This window comes from Bactrocera oleae, chromosome 2, assembly GCF_042242935.1.
Source record: "Bactrocera oleae isolate idBacOlea1 chromosome 2, idBacOlea1, whole genome shotgun sequence".
NCBI classification, from domain to species: domain Eukaryota; kingdom Metazoa; phylum Arthropoda; class Insecta; order Diptera; family Tephritidae; genus Bactrocera; species Bactrocera oleae.
In genome coordinates this window covers 4749839-4776032 of record NC_091536.1, presented here as the reverse complement: position 1 = coordinate 4776032, position 26194 = coordinate 4749839, and the positions used below count along the sequence as shown (strand labels likewise).

General features: G+C 34.5%; 2 protein-coding genes across 8 annotated transcripts; one reads left to right on the top strand and one right to left on the bottom strand.

The window, feature by feature from the left end:
* Positions 1-7381: 7381 nt before the first annotated feature.
* Positions 7382-17598, bottom strand: LOC118679748 (serine protease easter). 2 transcript variants are annotated; one of them, XM_070107229.1, is made up of 12 exons: positions 17216-17598; positions 16838-16998; positions 12778-12838; positions 12501-12658; positions 12234-12321; positions 10894-11081; positions 10599-10716; positions 10087-10259; positions 9788-9905; positions 9052-9092; positions 8354-8462; positions 7382-8292 (listed from the first exon to the last, which is right to left on the bottom strand). In XM_070107229.1, exons 1-12 carry the CDS (start codon positions 17283-17285, stop codon positions 7571-7573), a joined length of 2007 nt encoding a protein of 668 aa, XP_069963330.1. In that variant the 5' UTR covers positions 17286-17598; the 3' UTR covers positions 7382-7570. The 2 variants fall into 2 exon arrangements, with proteins under 2 accessions (XP_069963330.1, XP_069963331.1); XM_070107230.1 differs by having other exon boundaries at positions 10894-11066; positions 17216-17595.
* Positions 17599-18289: 691 nt separating this feature from the next.
* LOC106617066 (serine protease Hayan) lies at positions 18290-22146 on the top strand. 6 transcript variants are annotated; one of them, XM_036373512.2, is made up of 10 exons: positions 18290-18454; positions 19006-19022; positions 19120-19346; positions 19408-19545; positions 19618-19722; positions 20685-20747; positions 20829-20905; positions 20990-21234; positions 21298-21463; positions 21770-22146. In XM_036373512.2, the coding sequence occupies exons 2-10, from the start codon at positions 19014-19016 to the stop codon at positions 22096-22098; spliced, it is 1359 nt and encodes a 452-aa protein (XP_036229405.2). In that variant the 5' UTR covers positions 18290-18454; positions 19006-19013; the 3' UTR covers positions 22099-22146. The 6 variants fall into 6 exon arrangements, with proteins under 6 accessions (XP_036229405.2, XP_036229406.2, XP_036229404.2 ...); XM_036373513.2 differs by having other exon boundaries at positions 18906-19022; positions 19153-19346; XM_036373511.2 differs by having other exon boundaries at positions 18906-19022.
* The last annotated feature ends 4048 nt before the right edge of the window (positions 22147-26194 follow it).

Below are 26194 nucleotides of genomic sequence, written 5' to 3'. Positions count from 1 at the left end.
TGCAACATGAGGTGCAGCCTATTGGGCCAAATATTCTGTCTGCTATTTAATAAACACTCAAGTTGCCAGCGAATGGGGTGAAAATACTTGGCAAGACTTTCAACTTTGCACTTTGTGGCAGTCATTTACACACCCATACATGTACACTCTTCCATGCATAGACATACCCATACATAGGTAAAAGTGTGGCTGCGATTGCTTGTCAATATACTTTCACTGCCACACCCATTTGACAGGTGCAGGCCCTGATGTACCCATATATGCATATGTGTGTGTGTAGGTATATGTGTTTGTTTTATGAGCGCGCATTTATATGAAACCGTTTATAGTTGTAGGCACGTATGTGTGCTGGCATGCAACTTAATAGGAGCGTAAGTGCTATTGTTATAAGTTTTTCTTAGGGTCGCATTAAGTTGCACTTCCGTTTCGAGTTAAGACGCTCAGAATTGGTGCCATGACATGCTTTCTTTTCAGGCTGTCGTCGATGGCGATGGTTTTCGCACATCTCATTGTTACATATTGCTACGAATTGCTACAGTTTATTATTGCTATTGTTGTTTTGTTGTTGTTGTAATTCTAGTATAGTTTTTCAACCTAGTTCTGCTTATGCTGTCGTTGTTGTTGTTGGACTTGTTGTTGATACCCGCGCACTAACATTCGGCATTGAGGCGCAAGCCAATGAACTAATGAGTTGCTCTCATCGATCCACAATTAACATACATGCGCATACACACAAGCATATATACAAATAACATATTTACTCGCAGATATTTAAAGTAAATTTAATGTACTACAATAAATAATATGCATTGAGAGCAGCGTTGGCCACGACCACAACCAAACGACTCTCAAAAACTGCCATTGGGTTAGTGCGTTTACAGTGTGACGAAGCGAATCAGCGGGTCTATGCCGGACTGAATAAGTGTGAGAATATTATTTCAAGTTGAGGGGCGATTAGAATATAGTTGGATAATTTGTATATCTTACCCCCCCGCCAATCCATTCAGTTAACTGCAGATTGCAGTTACGCTCCTTTAGTACATGCTAAGGTTTTGCCCATCCCTGAATTCAATAAATTTAATTATTATACAACAGATGTAAATACATATAAGCTGAGAAGCCGCATCTACTAAATCGAATAATCTCAAAATCGCAATCGAATTCATAGTAAAACTATTAATAGTGAAATTCTTCAAACTTGGATTTCCGTGTCTGGTTATCAATATATTATTTGTCTTGTTATTTCGCCACATTAGGTTCACTCTTATTGCAAAGGTTCTATTAAGTAGCACTTAGTGCAAAATTTAAAAAAAAAAATAATAATGTTTTCATAATTCGATAGTCTACAATCCTTTAAAAATACCATACACTGTTTTTAGATGAATATTTAGAATATTTCTGGAGTTAGTTAGTGAAAGTGTAATCAGTCAGTTCAATCAGCTCCATCAATGTATCTTCAAATGCGTTTTTCTAAAAAATACATTTTTCAAATTTGCTTTAAGGATTACTCGGAGACAAAAGGAGAAGACCGGAATCATTGCTGTAATGGTGGAATAATTTTTTTAGCGCCGTCGGAAATTGTGTGTAACTTGTAAAATATTTAGGTTTTTTATTCAAAAATTTTACTGATAAAATACTGATAAAATATGTATAAATATACTCTAAATTTTAAAACAATTGATACAGTAGTATTCTTTTAATTCGGAAACAATCGTTGTTTTTTTTAAGGTTCTCACACTATTTGTGCCCTTCAATTTCCTTTATAAATGAAGAAAAATATGCCACCTGTTTAAAGATTTAAAGTCCAAATAATTCATAAGTTAAACGAGTTGCTACAAATGCGGTTATCAAACTAAAGAGCTTTTAGAAGGCTTGCAGTTGAAACTACTTTTCTTAAGAGTTGTTATCTGCTAAAAAAAAATTACATTCAATAAAATTTATGAGCTAAACGCTCTACTACAATATGAGAATCAAAATAAAGAAGACCTTCTGTTGAAAATATTTTTCGAAGGGTTTCCAATAAATTTTTATATGACAAAATAAAAGAAATTACTATCACTATAATTATATCAAACTTAATAATTTCAAGAAAGATTTTGTTGGCGATAACTTTGAAGAATATTACCACATGATTGAAAATTTTTAATTAAAAAAATTTCGGTGATATTTTCGAGAAGCATTATCGCCTGTTTAAATGTTTTAAATTAAAAGAGTTGATTAGATTAATATACTCTAACACTGGCTATGTATGGCAGTATTCGACTAGCCATGTTTTCCAACTACAGGCCATCTTCTCCGCAAACTCTCATCCAATGAATTTAAGTCTGGACTTCCAGGCGGCTAATCATCTGCAGCTATTAAACCAGGAATATTGATTTGACGCCACTGCTGGATTGTTTTTGTCTGAAAGATCCAGTGCTTTCTATCGAAGAGAGTATTGCTTGACTGCATTACCACTCCTTCTTAAACATCTTGTTGGTTCACTTTTGCCCCAATTCAATATTTTTTTGACAGAAGTGAAGAAGTGTGATGCCTTTACGGGACACTCATCCTCAAAGCCTTACAGCAGTTTTACGGTGAACACGTTGAATCCTTGGAATAACATTTTATGCGTTGTTGCCAGTTGGCCGACCGTAGACTTTCATGTGGGAATCTTTTCCCTGGACATAATATTCTGTTTTCTAAGTGAATTTCTACGACTACTCTTTCTGTCATTAACTGTGGTCGTTTTGGAAAATCGATCAGTAGTCGTTAAACAATTATTCTTGAAGTAGTGAGCTTTTTTTTGAGAAGTTCATATATATCCACTTTTATGTAAAGCAAACCACAAAACGTTTCTTTTAGAGTTTCTTTATCTCCCCACCTCATGGTTAATAAGCGAATGGAAATACTGGGTAGACACTGCATACAAATTATAATAAAAAAAAACGGCACTTTTGTGCAAAAAATTCGATTAATAGTTCAACATTGTTTACTCGTATATAAAAAAATTATGATGAAACTCAGAATTTATTGAACATCCAAAAGACATTTTTAAGAGTATTGACAATTTAATTGATGATTTTTGATTATGTCTTGCAAATTGTTGTCTCTTCAAAATTCGATTGAATTCTTATGCATGTATATATGCGATTTCATAATCTAGTTTCAGTTGAAAACAAATATAAGCAAGATAATTGCAATATACTCATATGTACACATATGTACACATATACTTGTAGACAGTAAATTTGGACGGTCTGATAATTTTTGGTAAAATAAACATTCAAGGTGAAATTTTCAAGATTTTATATTTCAGTCACTTGGTTTTGACTAAAGTAGTATAATGTACAATACATTCACTAGAAACCTTGCAAAGTCTCTGTCGTGTCAAATACAGGTTTACAATTAACATATTCCGATAACTTCATTAATGCTTGCTTAAAATGAAATGATCTCCATTTAGAACTGCTGAATAATTTTTGTAAGTAAATTTTGTGTTTCCAGCAAATTTAAACCATTCTCCCATATATTATATTACGTTATTACCCGATTTCGGGTACACCAGCAGAACGTCCGGCAGTCCGTCCGACACCCCGAAATCAATTTGCCTCGTCAGCAGTATATTATATCTCTCGATCATTTTAAGATGCTACGAAAAACCGGTACCACAACCGTAAAAAAAACTATTATAACGTTATTTTGTATTTATAAATAATATATTCATTAAGTTCCTTAAAATTAAAATAAATACTAATTAATTTAAGAACTTTGTATTTTTATATCTGATGAAGAATGTGAATATTTTTTGAACGTGTTTTGTGATGACTTGAACCTCGTTGCAAAATGTGATACTCCATTGCTTACAGAGGATTTAGTTTCAAAAAGTGATTCTGATTCATCGCCGTGCTCCTCTTGCTCGGATGAAAAATGCAACCAGGTGTCGCGCAGCGATCTCTTTAGTTCTTGTACTTGTACGTCATCCAGCTTTGTTCTTGGTATAACATTGCCGCATATGGACAATATGTTGACTAGTAAAAAAAGGACAACTACGATCCATTTCGTATCCATATTTGGATGAGATAATATAGATTTTTAAATGCACAAAGTTTCTTGTGAAATTCTTTTCTGCCTAGAGTGTGAAAATTTGTGATCCGCGTCTATTTGAACTCTTTGCTGTTTCGGTAAACAATTATTGACTGAAGTGGATGAGCTGAAAGCTCAGTTGTACAATAAATTATTTTGAAACTCAGCTTACAAACGATAATGCCAAAGCATATGTATATAGATGATAATCTAGTCGCGCTATACTGTTTGGATTTTGCGAAAACTCTCTCCCTTTTATTTTAGATTCCACACCAAGACGCTTGACTACGTCGAACGGCTTTTTTTAAGTAATCTTCCAAGAAATTATTTATACGTTCTTACATTTTCGAATAAAAAAATTCTTGGAAGATTACTTAAAAAACAGGCGTTCGACGCAGTCAAGTGTCTTGGTGTGAAACTGCCGCCTACTGTGGAATCTACAATAAAGAGAGTTTTCGCAAAATTCAAACAGTGGCTCGAAAGCAGAGAAAGCTTGTACAAATACTTTTCAAGTCGGCTATGTAATTAGAGTACCGCTAAGATGTTATTGATTTTATTACACTAGACCAATCAAGATGGGAAAAATTTATTGACAAAATTGCGAAAGCCATGGGGGTAATGGTACCTGGCATGAGACACATGTCTATGTAAACAACCGTCCAAATTATAATGGACAAGACGAGATGTGTGTGAAATATGATACTATACTTGTACGACTCGTACCGCTGAGAAGTCGTTAAGATCTCACATCAAACTATTTAATTTAAAAATTAGGCTCGTATTTAGTTGTCTGCTGAAATATCAGTAACATCGTGACCAAGCTCTACGGAAAAAGAAATTTAGCTGTTTAGAAGTAATCGTTTATACTACAATTTCGCTTTACTCTTATGTAGATGATTACTACTACGTTAGCCAGTAAAATTGTATGGTCACAACATTATCTCGTTCAACCGTTATACCAACGAGATTTTGACTCGTTTCATTTAATTGAGGTCGAGTTAAGCTCGAAGGAGTGTCTTAATCTTTAGGGGGCCAAAGACGATAAAAGTTGTGGAAATTTATCAAAAAACATCGACTTAATCTGCACGAGAAAAATTAGACTAGCGGTGAACTAAATTGCATCGCCCCTGGGAATATTGGGACTGTTCTTTTTATAATGTTTATGAGAATTTTCTTATTTTCAAATTGTATTGTAACTTGCAGGGACTAAAATTGTTCTATGTATATAACGACGGATCCCTTGGTTTACGATTTTACGTTTCTGTAAAGTCTGGAAGAAGTAAAGGTCTAGTAAACAGAAATACACCATTCTTTCAATTAATGAAAGTAAACTGTATTTCGCGTAGTTTAAGTGCAAACGGGTTAAACGCATTAATTATTGACCATAAATGAAATAATAGAATGAATTAGCTGACAGTCCAAAGTTGTCAAAGGAACACGTTCGTCATATCGCTAAAGCTGTACTAAAAGCGGAAGCCGACCAAATTCACATGCAACCAAAATCAAGAACGAAATAATAATTCTTAGCGGTGCTTAGAGCTATTTAATCGTATAAAAAATGATAACCTTTTGACTCCGTAGTTTAATTACCAGAAATTCGAAACTATTAACTAGATACTGATACTCTGATTTCCACAGGAAAGCTATTATGTTTTTACTAGCGGTATTTCACTATTTTGTCATGAGCCCTTTAGATAAGTATAATATTAAGTGAATAGTTTTCTTCACATAGCGAACGGTCGACCGACTTTAGAAGCTTGACAAAATTAGCGGGCTCGAATCTGGGTCAATACAAGTAGCACAAGACAACTGATAGGTTAAGTAATATAATATAATACAACTAGGTTCAACAAACAGATTATGTAAAGAAAGGTGTGCGCCTCTTTAGAATCGTTTAATTTTCCGTTAACATACGTATTTTGAGTTTTTAACTACTTCTACCTATATACATGTATATATGTACATATATACGAGTAGGGTAGTGTGGCAATCATGAGCGATTCTACTGAAAGATCAGAAATATGGTATTACCAAGTAAAAATTCAATTTTCTTTAAATTTCACACTAAGTGTGCCCTTAACCGCAAAAGATAAACCCCTAAGAACCTACCTACCTAGAAGTTCGCGAAGAAGTTTTGCTCTTAGTTGCTGTTTTCACTACCTTAAATTAAATGACTATTTTTTTCAAACTCGTGAGAAGAGTTATTATATCGGGTGTTTCAATAGGGATGATATGACTTCTAAATGTCGTTTCGTCCATTTTTAATATGTCACGATCTGAAACTTTTTTCATTGTATTCGGTAATGTTTACAATTTTGTTTAAATGTTGTTATCAATGTTTAAATTTGATTATCAAAATAATCGTTCTCCAATTGCAACTTTTTGTGTGTTTTTCGAGGCTCACTTTCATTTGAGTGGTGCGGTAAATAAAAAAAACTGTCGATTCTAGTGAGTAGAAAATCTACAAATCGTTCATGAACAACGATTACATTCATCTAAATTGATAGTTTGGTGTGGTTTTTGGTGTGGTGGAATCATCGGTCCGTACTTCAATGGAGAGCAGTATACCGGTATGAAATGAGTTTTTTTGTGAAAATGATATACTAATTTTGAATGGGAAAGCAATAAAAAAAAAATATTTTCAAAGTATTTACCATTGCTTTTTATAAATTTTGACCACCTTTCTGCCAATTTGTGGATACCATGTCAAAAAACATGTTCGTCTTTTGAAGCAAACCAATCAGACACCCAATTTTCGACTTCTGCATAGAAATCGAACTGCTGCTCAGCCAAAGCGTGTCCGATCGATGACAACAATTTGTAATCGGAAGGTGCCAAGTCTGGTGAATACGGCGGGTGGGGTAGCACCTCCCAGTCAAGTACTTTGATTGTATCCTGAACCGATTTTGCTTTGTGTGCAGGTGCATTGTCGTGTAACAAAATTACTTTGCCGTGTCAACTGGCCCACTTTTTTCGTTTTTCGATCAATGCATTGTGATTTAAATTGATCATTTGTTATCTGTGGCGATTAGTATTAATAGTTTTACACCCTACTGATCCCACCAAACACAGAGCATTGCCTTCTTACCGAATCAAGAGTGTGTTCACCGTAGAAAACCAAAAATCACTATTAATTTCTTAGCCTTAGCCTTAAAATTTTATTATTACGGAATTCAATGCAAGACGATGGATTAATCATCAATAGTAGTATTTCCAAAGCTTAGAGTACTTTTTAGACTAGATGATTATTATATAATGTTATATTATACTAGATTGACACATTATGAACATGTATAGGCAATAAAGAAGAAAAATATTACTTTTCTAAGTAGATCCTTATCTTTTTATTATTAAAAAGAACGTGTTTTATTATAGTATTATTTATGAGTAACGAAATAATTTATTTTATACAAAAAGTAAGCTTTTTGTTTGGAACAAAATCTTATAGGAGGTGGTTCGCCTAGTAATTAGAAATGAAGGTCTGTACAATGTTGCTCCATTGTTGCTATGAAGAATTTTGTGTATTGTCTGCTATCCAATCCATGAAATTCACTACACGCATGTAAAAACCGTTAGTTTGGATATCACCACATTCACCGCCTGCACCGAATGAGACCAAGCCAATCAAATAATACGCTGTCCTGTTATTGTGTGATTCCCTAAGCATGAGAGGTCCGCCTGAGTCGCCGTTACAGCTATCGGTACCCTTCTCTCCTTTGGCGCATATTTGATTTTCTGTCCTTCCTTTTTGTTTGCCACATTTTTTGATATCTTGAACATTCAAATATGCATACAATTTAATTTCACTATGCTCCCTCGTTTCTGTTTTGCCCCAACCAACGACCTCTACAGACTTATTTTCGTAATTAATTGTTTGTTGACCTGCCGGCGACAAGGGTAGACATATCGGGTTTATAAAGTCCGTGTAAGTTACACTCTCTTCCAGCTTCAATAGAGCTATATCGTAGTTAAGTCGGTTTTTATTATACTTCGGATGAACTATATGTTCTAAAATGTCTATATCCAAGTGTCGAGGTGCACAAGTTGGGTACTCTTTGCTATAATATTCACAATCCTTTTCCGTTGTGGTATTCCATTCGCCTAAACGAACTCCTTTGATATACCAATCTTTTTTATCTTCAGACATAAACACACAATGAGCTGCAGTCAGTACGTAATTTTGATTAATAAGAGAACCACCACAAAAAAAGTCCATGTTGTTGTCAGCTTTAAGGAAATAATGTTAAAATTTTATTACTATTCTCATAAGAATCTTAGTATATATTACCGTCGATGTAAATTATCCTCGCTACCCACGTGTACTCATCAATATGAGCAGCACTGCCACCATAAATTCGGTTCTCTAAGAGTATTTTGCCACATCCTGGTTCATTTGTCTGAAATTATTCAAATTCGTATCTGTTCATGCCTGTATAGTATAATCATTCGACCAGATCTCAAGTATATAAGACATATATACGAGAGTGCGATCGTGCCTAAAACGAAGCGCCATTGGCGGCCCTCTCCAGCACTAACAAGTGTTAACGTTTGCTCATTCTATCCATTTGATTCATAAAGATCAGAGAAGAAGAAATGGGTAAGCTGAGAAGTTTGGATCTAATAAAAATCCATTTCAGAAAAAAATTTTTTCTTAACAATATCTAAACTCGGTAATATTCTGAATAGAAAGTAGGTAAGGTGAGGACTCTTTAGCTTGTCCCACGTTAAATATAAGATGTTTCGACAATATACCGAAGTTTTTATATTAAGACGCGACAAAAAGCAATATTCATTCATACACCAGTAAACTTATCGATTTAAAAAAGTTTTTGAGAGCTTTACGATGAGCGGACAAACTTTCACTGTAACTCAATTTGCGAACTCTATGTAGCAGACCAATACATCGCCTAAATTAGGTTGACATTTTTCGAGTTTTTAAGTTCATTTAAGAATAATATGTATGTATGTCTGTATCTGTGTACTTACCCACTTATTGGAATCTCCTTTTGGTGGTACTATGTTGGGACCTGTAAATAGATTTCACAATTATATTTACAATTATAGTATATATATACAAAAATATTATTATAAATTAATATACGAGCTATTATTGCTGCTAAAGGTTGTTTGTAATACCTAAAACCATAGGAGATAGATGCAGGGTTATCCTATATGCGGAGGTTTGATATCTTATATATTTTTTTACCAAAATATACTTTGATTAGGAAAACTGGTTTTCCTCGAACCAAGAGACATTGTACTAAAGGGGTTCATCTAACTCTTTTATAAACCTATAATATTGACTGATATATCCATTATAAAGTCAGACCGGGGAATGTCGTATTAGTCGATGGAATTTATTTCACATAATGGTATGGTTATGATGAATAAGTCTATATAGATGCGACACTTTATGACATCGATGCCAACATATTTTACGAAAGGAAAGAAAATTAAAATCCATCAGCAATAAACATTTTGAGAGAGAGCGTCTAACGCATAACAAGATTGATCCAAATGTACAACGGGCCGAATATCTTGGTGGTTTTGAGATCATCATCATTTTACATGTTGTCAAAATTTTATATACAAGTATATATACATATAAATGTAAGTAGAGTGTGTGCGATCGTCTAAGGCGAACAGCTGATAATGAATTTTCTCAGCTCTACACGTTCTACCCTGGTATTAAACCTATCACACGGGTATACGTCTTACTTACCGGCTGTTGAGGTTGTCGGGCTCATCGTTATATGTGTTGGTGCTGTTGTTGTCGTTGTTTGTATTGCTTTTGTATCAGGTGCTGTTTGTGTCGTCGACTTAGTTTCAGGGCAACACACCTATGAAAAAAAAACTCATTAAGGCTCAATTATAAATAAATGGATTGCATGGTTCTCTAACGCGTGTAAGTTTTTAGCGGCTGTGGCATTCTCTAAAAGCGGATCTTAGATTTTTCAATCTATTCTAATTCTAATACTAATAATGTTAGGAATTTAAAAATGATATATAATATGTAGTTACCATGAACTTTCCATTATCATATCCACATTGACTATGCTGCAGGTACAACGTCTCTAAAGGTGTTCTGTCTTGCTTTGTAACAATTTCGAGCAAGGTACTGCAGCTTTTTATGGATATACATTTTCCAGGTTTGTTGGCCGCTGTGTGACAGGAAGTTTCCGGCATGGGTGGAGCTAAAATTTCAAAACTTAACTTAATGGCGACATATACAATATTTTAAATTAATTTTACTCATACTATATATACATATGTATACTTTCTTAAGGCTTATACAATTTAAGACAGTTTAATTATTGATGACAATGTTGACTTACAACATAGTCGCTCTCTGACCGAATATTTTGGTGGTATTGAGATCATCATCATTTTACATATTGCCAAAATTTTATATACATATACTTATGGATGTGAGTAGAGTGTGTGCTTCAAACCTATACCGATCGTCTATTTTCTCAGCTCTACACGTTCTATCCTGGCATTAAACTTATCACACGAGTATACATTTTACTTACCGGCTGTTGAGGTTGTTGGGCTCTTCGTTATATGTGTTGGTGCTGTTGTTGTCGTTGTTTGTATTGCTTTTGTATTAGGTGCTGTTTGTGTCGTCGACTTAGTTTCAGGGCAACACACCTATGAAAATAAATTCATTAAGGCTCAATTATAACTAAATGGACTGCATGGTTCTCTAACACGTGTAAGTTTTTAGTGGCTTTGGCATTCTCTAAAAGCGGATCTTAGATTTTCTCAATCTATTCTAATTCTAATACTATTAATGTTAGGAATTTAAAAATGATATATAATAGTTACCATGAACTCTCCATTATCATATCCACATTGACTATGCTGCAGATACAACGTCTCTAAAGGTGTTCTGTCTTGCCTTGTAACAATTTCGAGCAAGGTACTGCAGCTTTTTATGGATATACATTTTCCAGGTTTGTTGGCCGCTGTGTCACAGGAAGTTTCTGGCATGGGTGGAGCTAAAATTACATCAACTTAAGTATATGTTGGTATATACTTCAAATCAATTTTAGTCATACTATATATGTATACTTTCATAAGAATAAAACGTTAAGCCATAATTACAAATTATATGAGTGAAATGAATATTGCAAATTTTTTTGTTTTATCATAATTAGTAAATATTATATAGCTCATGACAGTCTTCTATGGGAAGATATGTGCCCAGTGTTTGAAGCGGTGTGCGGCATGAAGTGGAAGCTCCTATATCTGTGTCGAATTATTAAAAATTAATAGTTTGAAAAAGCAGGAATATCTGGCATAATTGGATGTCCAAATCAAATATTCGTTCATATACCAGCGGTTGGTATACATATATAAAATATATATAAATACTATATACATTCATATGTATACAAATTGCTTATACTGATGATTCTGCTAGTCAAACTTCACTATATATGGTATAAGGTCCACCGATTTTTACGTGTTATCGCGGGAATTTCTCAAACAATTACAGATATTTTCGGGATAAAATCAGCCAAAGGCACGGATGTCCTCATATTCGAAATCTTTTTTTATACTCAAAGAAAAGTTATGTTATGATCCAGGGATCGAACTTGGATTACTACACATACGCCGTCCTTTGTGAAGCTATAAAAATAGAACTCCTGTATCCGGTCTTATAAGTCGGCGAATCGCTTTGTGGTCAATACAAATTTGCTTAAGCGTTTAGTCTCTGTGGGATATCTAAAAGAATGAGCTTACAATTCATTCCTTACAATCAAGAAGGAAGTGCTGATATGTTTTCACCTCGTCCTCTATCATACAGCTTCAGCAGCTAGCATAAGGTAAGATTCTCAACCTTACAGCATGGTCGCCGATAGGTCAATGCCCTCTTAGAACCTCTACAACTCGGGAGAGGCTAACCCTATTCAGGGCAGAGAGTTACCTAACGGCAACTATTTGTTAAAATTTGTATTCCGATATATTTATTGATGCTTGATTTCACTATTATACAGTTAAAGAATCTGAAGGTTACTACATCTACCGTTCTAATGAAAACTATAGATTCAGTTAATTTTTAGATTGTAACTAAAGAATATCAAGTGTCTAAAGCAAACCGACAACGTATAATTTCAGACGTTATACACTGGCATTGAATCTATCGACCGGGTATTACTTACCGTTTCTCATTTTGCTCTTGACTGTGGGTGTTGTTGTTGTTGATGTTGTTGTATGGTGTACTGTCCACTTAGTTTCAGGGCAACAGACCTATTGATATAAATTACTTGATTAAGCTTCAAATATATAAGATCGATGTATGGTTCTCTATCGCTTGAAAGTTTCCAACGATTTTGACATTCTCATTAAACGGATCGTGTTCTAGTTTACCCGTAACCTCATGCCACACTTTTGGGAACTTAAAAGTGATCTTTGATATTGGTAGTTACCATAATTTCTCCATTAGCGTTTCCACATTTACTCTTTCTCAGGTATGAAATCTCCCACCTTGTAAGGGTTGGTTTTCTAGCAAGCTCTAGTAAAATGCTGCAGCTCTTTAAAATAACACATTCTCCAGTTTCACCGTCCGGTGTCTGACAGAAACTGTCTATCATGTTTGCATAAAAGAAAAACTTAAGTTAATCTTGGTTTAGATTTATAAGTTGTCCTCTTAAATCAGAGACCATTCACATAAACATATGTTGATATATCAAAGATTTCATTTACCAATTTTTGGCAGCGCTTCAATTGCTTTTGATGGCGGTAGGTTCTTCACTGGACAACATACCTGTAGATTTTTAAATGTCATTTAATTTCTTTACTTTAATTAAAATTATCTAAAATTTTGAAAAAAATACACGGTTATAATAAAATAACAACGACGTATTTAAATAAGAAAATTATGAAAAAAACAAGTAAAGAAGTTCTAAGCTCAGGTATAACCGAACATTTCATACCTTCGCAATTTACTTAATATTAAAAAATGTTACATAAGAATTCAATATTCGTTACTTCATCACGAAGCGAATGAATCATTTGAAATTATAAATTTTGATACATGGAAAGTAGTCGTGTCTGTAGTTCTATTTCAGATCTTTCTATGCCATAGCATAAGAATGTCAGGATAATCTGATGCACCAAATTTGATTTTTGATGAGAATTGGTCGAGAAATTTCTGAATTTTTGGATTAAGCTTAACATCGATTCCTATGATTTTTCATCGATCAATTTTCGTTTTTAAATACAACCGTTATATACCGGTTGAGCGTTTTTATTATTTGATTGCATCCATTCTCACAATGCATGTGGCTTATGAGATATGTACATTAAACTAATTAAAGGGCAGGGCCAAGCCTATTTTTAAATAGCTCATAAACTAAATATAATGTTCCGCTTAACTGCATTTTTTTTGGGCGTGGTAATATTACAATTCCCTCCGTCTGCAATACCAACCCTGTCGGGGGGCAAGGCACACGTGTATCAAGTTTCTTCAAGATATTTAAATTTTTACTCAAGTTATCGCTTACATGCACAGACGGATGGACAATCGGAAAGACAGTCACCCGGAATTCAATACGCCTAATCATTCTGTTTACTTATATAAAGTTACATCATGGTAAAACTCTCCAACCTCTAAAGTAATGAGAGCCAAAAAATACTCTCTTTTTTCGTTCGCGACAATTCCAATAACATACATTTATAATGAAATTGAAATTTCCCAGTACACTGTAAGAATTTGTGTAGAACTGACCACCAAAGCAATCATTAAAAGAATTTCAAGATAAAAAGAAATGTAAAGATAAAAACACAAAATGTGTTGCCCAAGCATAATTAACTCGCTGTTCTTCCCATCTCCTCGTCGCTCCCTCTACCACAAACTAAGAGCTGGTGCAAGAAACTTTTGGACTTAGTGTTGATTGATAAGTCATAGAAAGTGGAGAGAAAAAGTGTAGATATATATGTGCATATATACCCAGGTATATTTATTCATGCAAAAGTGTAATTAAAAGCGAATCGAAATCCGTATGTTCGTGTTCGGGCCATTGCAACCTCAAGTCAGACAAATCTAAGAGTTTTGATTCGCAACTTATCGGTGCGACTTGTAGTTAGTCATTACAACAGCAAGATGGAACAACTGCACACATAGCCAGACCGGTTATTGCGGAGCTCCAATAAAAATTTGAAAACAATCTAATATCAAGAAACTCCACTTCCCGCTGGTCCCCAAGGTCACCTGACCTGTCTGCACCAGACTTTTGTATGGCCTTTTTATATCAAATGAGAGGTGAACAAAACAAAACACAGAAATTTGACTGAATTGAAGCAGTCCAATAAATCGGTAATTGAGGCAATCCCGACTTCAACCCTTTAGGCCGCAATGAATAATTTTCAAATTAGGTGTCGCATATGCGAGGCTAAACATGGAGGTCATTTATGGTCCATGATTTTTAAAAGTAATTAATTATATAAAATAAAATAAAATTTGGTATAAAAAAAAAAAATATAAATACAATGCATTGAAACAACAAAAGTTATAACGGTTTGCTTTTGTAGCACGATTCGTGAGCCACCCTGCATTATACTTGAAAGATCAGTGTGTTGATATTATTCGGTTAACAGAAGTTCGCTCCAAAGAAGTGAAGGCCTGATGCTCTGTATGGCTGGCTGCGAGGACCTGCTGGAAAGCTGTTAAACGATTTCTTTCGAAATTGAGCTGAATTCGTACAAGAGAGGATACCTCATGAAATTGGTATAATCTATCAGTGCTACCAAGTTTTGTTTTGTATATTTTAGAACAGTTTTACTATTGTGAATGGTTCAAAGATCTAATGAAAATAAATTATTTATTTGTTTTGCATTTTTAAAACTTAAGACTTAAAATCAATTATATTAATTTATAGAAAACAAAAATAATATTTCAATGCTTTTTAAAGCGAAGAAAGTATTTCTGCACTAAGAAAGAATCATAACCAGGCTAATGCTTCAAACAGTCACCGATATTCCGCCTTTTCGCACCTACCGCCCGTTTATACAAAATTTGTCAAAAGTTATGCCCGTAGTGGCAACGTAGAAATCAGTTGTTCTCTTTTGTTTTCCTTTCACCAATGTTGGCAGTGCTCAATTTGTATAGATGATTTTGCACACATTTAGGTTTTTAGTTATAATTTTTCATAATGTAAAAGCTCAAATCCAACCATTAAAAATTGTCTACCAATAAATAAAGTATTCGACTGTTAGTGTAAGAATATTTCAAATATATTCAAGTTTATTTTTTAATTACTACAAAATATTGAGACTGGCAACTCAGCAATGCAAGAGAGCAATTAGCTGACTCGTTTCTATGAGAATACTCTAATTTTCGAGGTCCATTGACATTGAATGTTCATTTGCATTGTGCTCTCATAAGATAGGTCATATCAGCTGATTCGGTCTGCGGTTTTGTGTAGGTGACTGTTTCCAGCATAAGTGATCGTGTACGTATATACACGGATTGTCAGTAAACGCACAACTGAAGTGCGTAAAACGAGTACTTACGACAGGACAAAGCGACCGTGAAATCAGTCTGAGATCAATGATAACATGATGAGAGACTCTCTGATTTTCTCTTATTTTCTTTCCCTGATTATGAAGATTAGGGACTTTTGAACATCTGATACCGAAAAAGGTGGGATTCCAGAAGTAAAACCGCTAACAAAGGCAGTGAGAAACGAAATTTCAAGGAACGACACAAATACTTTTGAATAGCGTGCAACTTAGGATTTTTTGCTAATTTAATTGAAAACGTTAATCATAACATCATGATATTTTAATATAACTTGTATTGTTTCTTTGTTATAGTTCATTTTATTTATATATTACTTTATTATGTTATATGATTTTTAAAAATTATACAATATGAATACACGTATCTAGGGATGTATATGCGTGATATAGGCCTACTCAGGAACCGATCACTCAAAAAGTTATTTTTAAAATACTCAATCCATTTTCTTTCGACAGTGGCATGATTGACAAATGTTATAAAAAATGTCGGGTTTGACAGCTCTCTCTCTCGGACTAAAGAGTTTCGTATCATGTCTTTCTTGTCAGGAGTTGACTGAATAGGTTAGTGTGGATGACGGTGCACATTATATATATTAAATTTTACTAATTCTTATTTGATAATATTTATATTATATTGCCACCTAACCTGAAATAATATTTATAATAATTAGTTGGGGTCGTGCCCATCCCTGATTATAACACTTATGTGTATGCGGCAGAAAACATTTTAGTGCAGGGTTGCCCCGTCTTTTCGAGCATTATGGAATGGTTTGTTGGATTCGTTTCTCTCCAACTCTTGATCTATATATAAATATACTGCCTGCAGCATTATTAAGTGTTTCTATGATGAGTTCAAGCAAGAAGACCGATCTGTTGTAGAAGAAACCAAGGAAGATCTTTATAGAGCAGTGAAAGATCTAAAAAAAATAACCTTGCTCAATAACACTAGAAAGTGCATTTGTACGTGCTTGAATACTAAAGGGAATGCACTGTACAAATATGAGTATCATGGTAGAGTATACAGAAATAAACCATTTATTAAAGTCTTTCTAAAAATAGTTCCTATTAAAAATGATATGTTTTTTTGTTGAAACCCAGTTAAATAAAACATCCATATCTGCTAAAATTTGTAACACATTCACTTGAAATAACATCTTGGTCGATTATGCGATGGAGCCACGGTATGTGCAATTTCACTTTGTATAAATACATACATATATATCTTAACTATCAATAGACTTACAAAGAGATTGTAGCTTAATGGTCCGCATAGACTGTTCTGTAGATAATTACTTTGTTCCTTTGTTCGACGCGTGTTCGCGGCCAATCCGCTTAGACTTGGGCAACCAGTTAGTGGCATGCAGTTACCAATATAGCCACTTGGGGTCATACACGATGCATACTCTAAAAAAATTAAAAAAAGGATGGCGCTATTTTATTCACTCTTATACGACAACTTATACGATCTTCTAATTATATATATAAATATTTTTATTTCTCGTTTGTTTTTCCATGAAGGGTTTAGGAGAGGATTTTTACATGTTGCCTCACTATATTTTTTAGTAGTCTTTTAGCAATTTTTAATAGTCGCCAGTGCTATTTTTCAGAAAACGACACTTACCACCCTTGACACCCGTGATTACACACAAAACACAAAACAATGAAATTGTTTTTCCAAGAAATATTTTCATTTTTTTCTCGTTTAAAAAATTGCTTTCATTCAATTTTTTCGTCTACTGTGAGCAACGTTTAGAAGTTAACTGAGCCTCGAACATTTCCGACACTCTTTTATCAGCGGTTTTGGCAAACATTTTTGCGAAGAGAGGTTTTACTTTATTGCGGTTGGGCTCCCTTATCACGGATTAGAAATATTTATATAATATAAAATACGTCGCACAGCTTTCCGAAGTACGAATAGCGTAACGCATCTCAATTTAGTCAAGTGAGTTTAATTTATTTCAAAATTTCATCATCATTTTCGTTTAATTAAGCTTAATTCAATTAGCAGTCGTTCAGAAAAGTATTTTCTTCATATTTGATTGCAATTCAGAAGAAAATTTGAGTATACAATTTTATGAAAGTTTTGAAATTTCGGCATGAAATTTATTTTTTTAAAGTTGTCCGATTTATTTAGATTGGAATGGGAAACGTGATAAGGTGGCAATACAATTATTAAAATAACGGAAAGAGTAAACGTGCGAACAAAAGCGGCAACCGTCAGTTAAGTTGTGATGAAAAGTTTGAGTTAATAATTTGACAACAAGAACTACAACAATTTAATATCTTCTCTAATACAAGACATTTGCATTACTTTTGCAGACCAAAAATGCCCAAAATTGCTATTACAAATCATCTTTTGCAAAAGTGGTCTCTTCTTAAAATTATAAAATAACGAGATGACTCCAAAAAATTCATAAATTTAAATCCGAAAACTGCAGCTAAAAATACTCTCGAAATTGTCTCTCACAGGTTAATCAAATCCAAACTGTGAGCACCGTAAAGTTTATTTTCAATACACTACTTGAGTGTTGGTTTTCTTAATTGGCAAAAGAAAGAATTGTTTTTCTCTTTAAATTCATTACTTAATATAAAATTGTTCTCATAAGAATGAGAATTTCTTATCAACAAACTTCGTAAACATTTGTTGTTCTCTTAACTGTTCATTAATCCACTTAAACGAGAGACATTACATATTAAAATTCAGTTCTAACGCAATAGTGAAAGGTGTAATTTAGTCTGAAAAATATTGTATTGTTTTTCGTTTAGAATTGAAAAATAAACCATATTTAATTGAATGAGTGAAAAGAATAGAATATTTTCAACGAGTGCAATTCGAGAATAGTACATATTTGAAAGAAGTGTAGGTTTTATTTTCGTGTTACAAATTTTTTTTAAAATTGTGGAATAAAAATATTGATATACTAATAATTCATATATTTCAAAAACGCTTGAGTGGACGCTGAAACAATAAGAGTAAAAATTCCGAACAACTATGTATGATGAAAGCACGCGTATGTAAAACACGAAACGAACCCAATAGGCTCTTATCGCAAATAATTACTGCTACTGCAATTCAAAAGCTTAGCAAAAGATCTGAGTCGTGATATATTCCCATTGACCTCGTCAGGCGTACACTTGGAGATTTGACTTTGTCGAAGAGTGAAAGCAACTTATTGAGAAAAACAACAAAAGTGTCTCAGATAAAGTGAAGCTAAGCTTTTGTTTACTAAATGAATCTAGTTTTATTTTAAAATTATGATTTCTCGTTTTAAACTTTACATATTTCTATATATTTGATGTATTTCGTTTAGGCTTATTTATAAGAATAACGATATGCAAAACAGTGTCAAAACTCACAAAAAGACTCGAAACTTTATTTTCTTATCCATTATTTTTTAATTTCTTAATTAGCGATATCTATGGAAAAGGTAAAGTTCAGGTGTTCGTTAAATTTTCTAAAATTTCCAAGCTATCTGTGACTGTTTTTTAATTTTTTTCTCCATCTCTTGTCTCTCTCGAACCAAGAGATCGATAGCCATCTGTTCTTTGTTTCATCAGATTTACAAGCCTTCAATGCAGCAAAACATAGAAATAACGAAGCTGACTTTTCTGCTGGTACTTTTGTTCGCCAAAGAAATATGTTCGGACGATACGTCAGAGAGATTCATTATTTATATGGATGTACATAACGATATTGAAAATTTAATTCAATGGGGCAACACTTGCGAAGCAAAGCTAACTACCTTAGAACAGTAAATATGTACAATAACAGTAATACTTTATGTAATAATTGAATAAAACGTTTAAAAACAGAACTGTAGTGGAAACCACAGAATCGAGAGAGAGTTCGAATGAAAAATATTTGGAAACATTGAAGAAATTAGAATATTTGGAGCATACGGTTAGCACATATGAATTAAAGCAGACGGCAGCGGAACATACGATACAGAGGTGAATATTATTAAAAAATATAATTATACTCTATTATAAACATTAAAAATTGTATATTTATTTACTGCGCAGCTTAATTTCGCGATCCAAGCAAATTGAGGAAGAGTTAAGACACACTATTCATATATTGAGTGCTAAAGTAACAGATTTAGCATCAAAATTTGCACTTCAGCACAGGTAAATTAATACTTTTACGTTCCCTCTCTCTCTGTATAATATAATTGCAGGGAGAGAAAATTGTTTTGTTCGCTAATCGTTTGTAGATGTTGTTTGTAAATATTTGCAGTGTGTGGTAAAGAACTCTAAATTAGAAGCGAGCTTTTAATCAAGTTCAAACAACAAAATCTGGCAATAGGCAATCCCATTAACCATTAAACGGTACTCTTTAAAACTAATATTACGCCAATAAGAATTAGAAGAAATTATATGACCTTCTAATGACAATAAGGATGAAAGGCATGGCTGAAACATAACAAGAAAAACGTTAACTTCGGTTACACCGAGGCTATAAGAATGTTCACAGGTAAAAAAGTTTTACATTCAAGGGCTGGAATTTGATCGATCAGTTTGTATGACAGAAATATCCTAAAGTGGTCGCATATCGGCGATTTCTGCAAATAAGTACTTATTTGGGGAGGAAAGGACGTGTAGGAAATTTCAGATCGGTGTCTCAAAAACTGAGAGACTAGTTGTATACGCACAGACAGACGGACATCGCTAAATCTACAGCCCGTCACGCTGATCACATATGTATGTATGTATCCTTCTCGGTGGTAAAAAGTTCGTGGCAAACTTTATATACACTGTACGGGGAATAATGATGTTTCTATCTATCTTTGCCATATATTTTTTTTATTGAAAGAAATTTATTGAAGAATATATCGGCATTCGCTTGCTCTTAACATAAAATATTCCTTCAATAATGTTGTGGAACAAAAGAAACTCCTCAAACTTTACATATATGTAAAATAGGTGAGAATGAGTGACGCCATCAGCTTCGTTTGGTAAGTTTGTCATTCGGTGCGTTTTATACTGTTATGTCCTCGTACGCTCTTCGTTTAAATTAGGTACACTATTACGATTAAGCGTTAAATCACAGATTCGCAACGTTGCCGTATATATTTATTTTATTTTTGTAGAGATCCCTTGCCAGAAAGAGTGCGCCCTTTTAAAACTCCCAGCACTACAGGCGTACAGCGTCGGTAAGTGCGAATGTTTGTCCATATAAATTCTAACCGCAATTTTACGAAGTTTTTTTTTATTGACAAATTGACAATTTCTAGTCCAATACAATTTGTACCTCCAGTACAATATGTACCCCCGACAAATGTGCCAACAGCAGCAAGCCTGGTTTCACAAGGTAGGCAAAAAACTGTAATTTTCGCAAAGTATCAGTAATCAGTACGTATATATCTTTATCTATATATGTATGTATACTTTTTAGTTTGTGAAGAGATTGAAAGAGCGTTGCAATTAGAAGGGATTAAACGGTTCGTATCTGGAATTCATCCCTCCCTTACCATTATTGAAAGGAAAACGCGTTACTCTAGCGTTTTTAGATGTATGGGGAGTTTGATTGGTAAACGCTTCGTTCTAACTTCAGGCCGTTGTGTATACACAGGTGGGGCAAACTTTGTGCGATTGGGAATACGAAGTGACAAAACAAGCGCCATAGGAATGAATATAAAAGTAATCTTAAAGATTTATTCTGTCTCACAATGTACATATATAACCTCGTGTGTTTATTTCTAGAAAATGCTTATACATCCCAAATACGCTTTAGGCAGAAAGTTTAATATAGCCGTTATCGAACTGGAAGGCGATGTGGAGTATTCTTCGCTCGTATATCCAACCTGTTTGTACACTGCTGCAACAATTTCAATAACTAACGCTGAGGTTTTTTACATACAAGATCTAGGTAAATACGCAAACAAATACGTACAAATAATTGTATCCGTGGGGGGGGGGGCACTATAGCATATGCTATGCACCTATGACGAGTATTACAGCTGCCGTGCAGCCGAAGTTAACGTTTTTTATTGTTTTGGTGGAATTAAATTTTATTAATTGTTGTATCTATTTAATTTAGCAAATCTGAAAATAATATTTTTTTTAATATCTGGCAACCCTCTACATATACTATTTGCGATTGTCAGCATTTTCATCGCTTTTTCTTTAATACGAATTTTGCCACATTTACATCTATGATTTTATTTCATTCCAGACGAGTTTTCCTCAAAAAAATTGGAGGAAGTGCGCGGTCGACTTGTTCCGTACTCAAATTGTGCGCGATTCGCTGAGGTTCAAGCACAAGATTCATATGAGGAATCGTTAATATGTGTACATTATAACAATGTTTCGGATTCGTATTATAGCTCCTTCCATGGGCCGTTATTTTTCACCCAAAAGGATGTGATAGGTAAAGAGCGCATCATTGCGGTATATTCGGAAAACTCACTTCGAAATGACGTTTATATGACGCAGGAGCTCACAAAGGTGTATGACTACTTAGATTTTATTGAGAATGCAATGCGGAGTTTATTTGGTTCCTAATTCCAATGAGATATATATGCACAAACTAACGACGAATCGAAAATTAAATCTCGGCTTTTTTTATTTGGAAGCAAGAGGTATTTTGTCTTGTGTATTCTGTGCTCGACTACCGCTTGTCAATCATAACCTCAAAACTCATCAACGAAGGAATCGAAATATGAGAAAACATAGTTCTTTCAGACGAGGTCGTTCTTCTTTTAGTAATCTGAAATACAAGTCCAGTGCTAAAGTGAACTTGTTTTATTGAAGATCAGATTTCACAATACTAGGCCTAATACCCATATAACAAACTTTTGAATTCCATCACGCGATACTTTCCTTAGTTTGATATAAAGTTTTGCCAAAACCTGAAAGTGCTCCTCCGCCATTGTACCTTGCAAGTTGCAAGAGTATTAAATGTTCGGTTACACCCTAACTTAACATTTCCTTACTTGTTTTAGACATGTGGTTTTTCCCTCGTAAAGTGTGTTTGCAGCAATTAGCGGCGTGTGTCCACATTAACAGCTGTAGTATTATGGCTGGCTTCATTTTTGAATAAATATGGACCAATAATTCGCTATGCCCTTAGAGCACACCAAACAATAACTTTTTGCGGGTGTACGATAATCACTCCAAATGCGATAATTTCGTTTATTAACGTACCTATTTAACTAAAATTGAACTTCATCGCTGAACAAAGTTTTCTTGCAACAATTGGGAACGGTGACCATCTCCTTTTGGGCCCATTTACCGAACGGGCGACACACGCTAGATATTCGTTCGGCTTAAATTCTTGCACAAGTTAGATTTTGTACGCCCGAAAATCAAGTTATTCCATAAAATCTTTTATAAAGTTGATGGGCACTGCGCCAATTGTTGCCCGCTATGGCGGATGGACTCATTTGGGTCTGGATCGATACTCTGCTCCACAGCAGCAATAACGACTTCGGTGCGTATTGTACGTCGCACCCCACGTCTAAAAGAAGTTCCTGTTATTAGGGATATGAAAATTGACGCATTTGATACTGTGAAAGCCTTTACTTACTTGGACTATGAACTCAATGGAGCCTGAGTATCGAAGAGAGAATACAATCCGTCAATAGACGTCATACGCGTGCTTAATCAAACTGTTGAAATCAAAACTACTCCACAACAATCAATCGACCAGTATCGCTACTCGAAAAGGATAAAGCCAAGTTTCAAGTATACGAAACACAGATTCTTAGAAAAATCTGTGGAGTAGTAAAAGATAATGACTAGTGTTGTTCGTATAATGTGGAAACATGACCTAAGCCAACTTATAAATGGTGAAAATGTTATACCACTAAAGAAAGGGGAAGACCGCGCTCAAGATGGATTGACGAACACGAGGAAGATATGGAGAAGATTGGAAAAATATGAAAGAAACTGTAAATGACCGAGATGTCTGAGGTTTACATGTGCAGCAGGTCAAAGCTGACAATGAGCTGAAGCACCAAAAGAAGATGATATTAGGTATATTGGCATAAATTTCTAGTTTTTCTTGATAAACTGTGAAAACTAGTGAAAGCAGATAATAACTACGCCAATACACCATAAAAATTTGCTCGAATAGTCCTTGGAAATGTGTCAGCTCTTTTCTAAAAATGGTCGAAATCGAACTATGACTTTATGTTTAATATAACTGTTATTTTGTGTGGTATTTCAGTGGCAATAGCTGGGCGCTACAAATTCATGAAATCGTGTCCTAAGTTCCCTAATCTCTATATAAACAAAATATTGATTTCCGTTGTTCACAATTTTGTCAAACAACGATTGTTGAATTGGTATGAATTGTTTTTTTTTAATTCTGGCGAATTGCGAGAGTAAATGCTGTTCGGCTGCATCCGAACTTAGTTCTATCTGCTGTTGAAAGAATTTTATTTTCTATTGCCATACATAGCATATGTACTATGGAAGCACTGACACATAACCTAAATACGAGAGGTGGTGCTTATTATCTATCAGATCACACTTTACGAAGTGCTCATCGGTTCAATCAGCTTGCAAAGCCGTCATTCCTATCAACATCACCATCATCGCAGCACGCTGCTTTTGACACTTAAGGTCAGTTATTAAGAATTAATCGCAATTTTGTGCCCACTTGCTACTCCTATCCTTTCATCTACCCACCCTAGGCAAGCGTTTTAAGTTCAGTGACAGTCGGTAGAAAAAATAGCTTTCTAAAAGCTTTGACTTGTTTTATGGAAAATACTAGTATGTCATAATTTTTTTTGTTTATGTCAATGACGTCATGACGCAAGTCACAAAGCAGATTGTGTGGCGCCTTATAATATATTGTACATATAAACACGTATATAACATATGTGTGTTAATTGTATTTTTCTGCGTCAAAGCTCTGCTTGCTTCTTTTGTCGACAATTTTTGCGGCGCATCAGCTTTCTATAATTACAGTAAGTGATAATTTTAGACATTTTCTATGGGCTTTTTTTGATTCTCATTCTTCATTCTTATTGTTTTAATTATACTAAACAATGACGTCAATGTGGATACTGAAGGTTTATTAATAAATTTAATAATGGAATTAGCTTGTATGTATAATAATTGCTATTGTTGTTAGTAGTGATAGCGATATTAAGAAACCTTTGCAGTAGGGTTGCGAGGTTTGAAGGTAAAAAAATCTTAGAATGATTAACACTACATAGTTATTTTAGACAACGTAATCAAGTGTTGAATAAGAAAGTTTAAATATCAGTCGAATGAAAGGGGTAAAAAGGGTAGGGTAAAGTGTAGGAATGCTATTAGGTGGCCAGAAACGAGCTTAAAAGTTGAAGTGCTGCGAGTGGAGGAGATAACATCTTCATATGTGGTGCGTGGATGAAAGAATATAAACGCACAAGAAGTTGTCCCCTAGGATGATTTTGGTTTGGGAGACAAAGAACGCCTGGGCGGCAAAAAAAGTTAACGGTTCACGTCAAAACTTCGTTTCTGAAATGCTGCAAAAACTCTATGCCACCTCTTCTTCGAAAAACCGCTAACAGTAGTGTTTGTTTTGTATTGTTGTTGTGCAAAACTCCACTCGAAACTTAATTAACGGCACCGCCTTATCGCACAAATTATTATCTTGATAAATTGCAACTTTTACAAAGTGTTATGAGGCACGTTGCCAAATGCCGATCATAAATTTGATACCCACTTTTGGTGTTAACAGCAATTTTTTGCATTTTTACAACGATTCACACGTTCGAATTTTGTGCGTTTCTGTGCACACCAAACCCCGGGTGTTGTACAGGCGAGTGGCTATGCGACCAACTGGTCGTAAAATGGCATTAGTGGCAGCATTGGCTACAGCGACAACAACAATATTGGGCGAGCCAAGCAAATTTTTTTACGCATAAAATGGAAATTCGCCACAACAAAAACAAAAACATGCAAATTTTTAATTAGCCAACGCATATTTGCATAACTAGCTGTGAATGCTACAACAAAAACAAGCCAATAAACAGCAATGAGCAACAACAAAACAGGCGGCAAGTTGGTAATTGCCTAACGATAGGTAACCGAACAACAACAACACCAAAGTCAGGCAATTACCGAACGCAATTGCTAACGGTGGCCAACTGTTGCTGCCGCCTTGTTGTGTGCGTGTGCGCCTGAGTGTTTTGCGCACGCGCAGTAAATTTACTGTTAGAGCAACAACAGGGCAGCATTTGAATCCCAACAACTTTTTTTTGACACTAAAAAATACTTTAATATGTAGCTTTATGATTGTGGCGGTGAAGAGAGAATCGCGACGAGTCGCTGAAGTAAAGGTGAAAGGAAAGGTACGCTGAACGACATTAAGACAACATAAGCAAAACAAAAATGGTTGAAAATAAAAACTATTTGCGGAATCGAAGATTCTTGCCAAAAAACGCGCACCTGTCTAGCTGCAATCAGCAATGGCGAGAAGCCAAGTAGCAGTTGTTGCACGCAAAGGTTGCAAGACAACAAATGCTCACGCATTGAACATATGGTAGATGCATAATGAAAAGAGCAGCTTGTCCACCTAAGCAACCACATTTTGCGACGGTAACTCTATCAAAAAAATAATAATATTTCTTTATAATGTGGTAACTCTATATAAAAACTTTTTTAT